At 46.0% G+C, this 4308-nt stretch overlaps 1 protein-coding gene across 1 annotated transcript; it reads right to left on the bottom strand.

The window, feature by feature from the left end:
• Positions 1 to 969: 969 nt before the first annotated feature.
• Positions 970 to 2526, bottom strand: LOC132384377 (neuropeptides capa receptor-like). The gene is made up of 2 exons (XM_059955482.1): positions 2451 to 2526; positions 970 to 1868 (listed from the first exon to the last, which is right to left on the bottom strand). Exons 1-2 carry the CDS (start codon positions 2524 to 2526, stop codon positions 970 to 972), a joined length of 975 nt encoding a protein of 324 aa, XP_059811465.1.
• Positions 2527 to 4308: the final 1782 nt, after the last annotated feature.

Here is a 4308-nt window from a genome sequence, read left to right as displayed (position 1 = left end):
AGAGTTGACCCTCAATACTAAAACCCTCCGGAGTCTCACACTTACCGTCACATTCCACACATCACGGTCACCATCCATCCCAGCGCCACGAACGTCATTGTTTCCTTAGCCCCGGATCTCTAACCATCCATTGTCCCCCAATACCCCTCCCCCGTCAGCTGATCAGACACCCAGTCCGATTCCTCCACAACCGTCTTGGGTTTGGACACTGAAACATCCAACACATTCCCCGTGAAATGATTGATTCCGATTTCAGCGCCGCAGTGCCGGGACAAAGTAAATTTCGAGAAACATCGCGTCATCGCTCGAACGAATCCCGGTTCACTGAATATGCCCGACAGAAGCTCATGTGGACAGTCGGTAAACGACATTGCAAATGAGGTGAGTGGCGCAGATCAGCAATGAAAGCCATAGACAAGAATTGTTTTTAGGGATTAAAATAAATACCACCACCACAGTCAATAATGTAGAGTGTGAGAAATGCCGTGAGCGCACCGTGATGGAAATTTTCCCAATGTAACTGATAGGCGAATACTCGGAGCCGGAAGAAAAGTCGTGAACATTACTTATGAAACCCTGTCTGAGCGAAAGGTGTTACAGGTCAGGGACTCTGGGTGATTGATGAGAGTGAAATAGAGAGAGTCAAAGTGCCATTGTTAAGAGTTCAGATAAACGGAATTAACTTCACTGTAAAGATGGGAATGAAACGTGCAGACGGAGAAGTAACAGCTGAACTGAAGACACACATAACATTGTTACAAAATGGATGGTGCCCTGGAAAGAAAGCAGGCGAGGTCACTTGCAGCGAGTTCATTTTGCCACGTTCAACCACAAATACTTCCGTATCCTAACTCTTGCTGTGGATGGGTGCTGGCCACATTTTCATGGACATGATCTTTCTAGGTCAGGGTCCGGGTCTTACTGACTACAGAGAGCATCCAAACCCGAGCCTGCGACCGGCTGATCGATTTATTTGTTAATAATCCGGATGAGAGCGTTGACCGGGTATTTCACAGCGTTCACAAACTCCTGTCTGAACTTGGCCTGAGTCACGCCGTAAATGAAGGTGTTTGTACAAAGGCTGACGTTCTGCAGTATATACCCAACCTGGCGGAAGATATATTCTGCAGGGTTGTAATAGTTGGGATTTCTTCCCGAAACGTTATAATATAGGTAATCAATCAGAGTCGTCAACCACAGAAGGATGAAGCTGCCGGATATGGTGAACAGTAAGATCACTGACCTTCTCCTGCTCTCCATCTCCGGGTCACTCTGATTCTCCCCCTTTCCCTGTCGCCTCAGCGCCTTACGGACACGACTGGCCAGTAAAATGTGCCTGACTGTCAGGATATTGAAGAGTATGATTACAACGAAAGGGAGCAACGGGACGACGACCTTATCAAACCGACTATATTCCACCCACCCCGGATCCTTATAATACGCCGGCTTTCTGTCACAGAACCAGGGCACGTTGTCAATGATCACCCTGGGTTCAGAGGTGACATAAAACGGGACGTTTTTCAAACAGAGCAAAGCGCCTGTTGTCGCCAGAACTACAGCCGCAGTTTTCCCCGTGCAATATCTGGTTTTCAGCTTCTGGCAACAAATGAGGACGAACCGATCGAAGGTGAAGGTGACGGTGAACCAGACGGAACAGTCTCTGGTGGCGCACATGAGGACAAATATAACGCTGCAGTACGGATAGATGTCCAGGAAAGTCCCGGAGAAATAAAAGCTGATCCGCCTCAGGATGACGGCGGTGACGACAGCCAGCAGGTCCGCCGCTGCCATGACAACCAGGTAGCGGGTGGTGCAGGTGGAGAGGCCGCACTTTCCCCGGGAGAGGATCGCGATCGCCACCAAATTCACTGTGAAGGAAAAGACAGAATGAATTTTACTGACAATCTTTGTGCCCTGTCTGATTTCTGATCTGAGTGCTTGTCCTCGTTGATCTCTGTCCTAGATCGCAGCGAAATTTAAAATGTTTCATTACTCTTCAGATTATCCTCTTTTTACCCTGAGTTTATGGAGCAGACAGATTGTTTATCTCCTCTTGCGTGACCAATGCTGCAACATTCCAAACCAAGTTTTCCAAGTTTCATTCCAATTTTTTCCCGATAAATATTGAATCGGAAGCTTATTTTATTTGGTGTGGTTTCACTTAGTGAGTCTGAAATTCCAGTATCTCCGGCTACAGATGCAACATCCAGCAGCAAATCATTAACTCAAGGGATGCTGGAAATCCAGAGCAACGCACACAAAATGCTGGAAAGTAACAGAATGTGAACATAATCGTATCACTGAAAAACAAAGACTTGCTGATCAGATGATGGGAATCTTCATGTCCGCATCAGGACAAGGCAAGGACCCATTTCACAGGGCGTAAAAAAAGAACTAAGAAAAACAACGCACACTCATTGTTTAAAGACTAATCGCTTGGATTCACTTACCAGGAACTCCAACAACAGAGATAATTATATAGAATATTCTCTGAAAACTGTCAAACGTTTTCAACGTCTTTTCCATCGGTGAATTATCCTCACGTACTGCGGGCAGACTTTTCTGATTTACCAACTTGGCGACAAGTTCAAATCTTCCAAATGATAATTTATAGGCTGTGGGATATCCACTGGGACGCCTAGTTGCGACATTATCAAACTGAGCTGTTTTTGTAAACATTAAAAATGAATGACGACATGTGTGTGTTGCAATATCTAAGCCTCGACTGGGACGGGAATAAACATGTAATTTAATTTCAATCCAAGCGGGTCAGAAGGAACTGTCAGGGAACAAAACCGCAGCTTTAATGTAGGAAGATGTTGACGAGGGTTTCAACTTCCATCCTTCGCTCGTTCGGCAGCCAAAGGTCCGTCCTGGACCAGACGCTTCACTAATATCAAGCACTACTCGATTTCACAGAGTCTTCGCTCTGTCATCCAGAGAGCAAATGCAGTCTCCATAACACATGCCCCTGTGACGTTACTAGAGGGGAAATTCAGTCACAACCTGGCTACATTGGTCTGTGTTTGTAAGACATATATACCTGTAAATATAATCGCCATCATTAACAGGCAGGTCCACAGAGCAGTTGAAAGGGCAAATAGAATTGTGGCCTTTGCCGCGAAAGTTCGAGAGTTCATGAATATGGACGCTGTGTGGCAGATACACGCGGTGTTGCTGAGATCACAACTGAAAATGTGCCCAGTTGTAGAGTTTGACACTCCAAGCGTAGATGGTATCTGGAAGATTATAAGACCATAAGACACAGGAGCAGAATTAGACCATCTGGCCTATCGAGTCTGCTCCGTCATTCAATCATGGCTGACCCATTTTTTTTTAAATCTGCTCCTCAACCCCAGTTCCCGGCCTTCTCCCGGTGACCTTTGTTGACATGTCTAATCAAGAACCGATCAATCCATCCAACGAGCTGGGCTGCCACAAATTCACCACCTTTTGGCTAAAGAAATTGCTCTGCATCTCTGTTGTAAGTGGACGCCCCTCTATTTGGGGTTGTGCCCTCTTGCCCTAGACTCTCCCACCATGGGAAACATCCTTTCCACATATACCCTGTCTCAGCCTTTCAACATTCAAAAGGTTTCAATCGGATCCCCCCCCCCAATCCTTCTGAATTCCAGCGAGTGCAGACCCAGAGCCATCAAACGTACCTCGTGTGATAACCCTTTCATTCCTGGAATCATCCTTGTGAACTTCCTCTGGACCCTCTCCAATGTCGGCACATGCTTTCTATGATGAGGGGCCCAAAACTGTTCAAAATACTCAAGGTGAGGCCTCATCAGTGCCTTATAAATCCTCAGCACCACATCCCTGCTCTTGCATTCTAGACCTCTTGAAATTAATGCTAACATGGTACTTGCCTTCCTGACCACTGACTTAACCTGCAAGTTAACCTTCAGGGTGTTCTGCACAAGGACTTCCAAGTCCCTCTGCATCTCAGACCCCTGGATTCCCCGATTAGAAAGTAGTCCGCACATTTATTTCTACTAAGAAAGTGCAGGAGCATGCATTTTCCAACATTGTATTTCATTTGCCACTTCCTTGCCCATTCTCCTAATCTGACTAAGTCCTTCTGCATCCTACCTGTTTCCTCAAAACTACCTGCCCCTCCACCAATCTTCATATAATCTACAAACTTGGCAATAAAGCCATCTATTCCATCATCTAAATCATTTACATACAGCATTAAAAAAGTGGTCCCAACACCTTCCCTTGCAGAACACCACTGGTCACTCGCAGCAAACCAGAAAAGGATAATTTTATTTCCACTTGCTGCCTCCTACTAATCAGTCA

The sequence above is a fragment of the Hypanus sabinus genome, chromosome 32, assembly GCF_030144855.1.
Source record: "Hypanus sabinus isolate sHypSab1 chromosome 32, sHypSab1.hap1, whole genome shotgun sequence".
NCBI lineage: Eukaryota > Metazoa > Chordata > Chondrichthyes > Myliobatiformes > Dasyatidae > Hypanus > Hypanus sabinus.
This window is presented reverse-complemented; position numbering and strand designations above follow the sequence as displayed.

Excerpts from the sequence above, each read along its gene's own strand:
- LOC132384377 (XM_059955482.1), bottom strand. The coding sequence starts at position 2,526 with ATGGAAAAGACGTTGAAAACGTTTGACAGTTTTCAGAGAATATTCTAT. Across the intron at positions 1,869-2,450 it reads CTCTGTTGTTGGAGTTCCTG|TGAATTTGGTGGCGATCGCG; the intron begins GTAAGTGAATCC and ends TTTCCTTCACAG.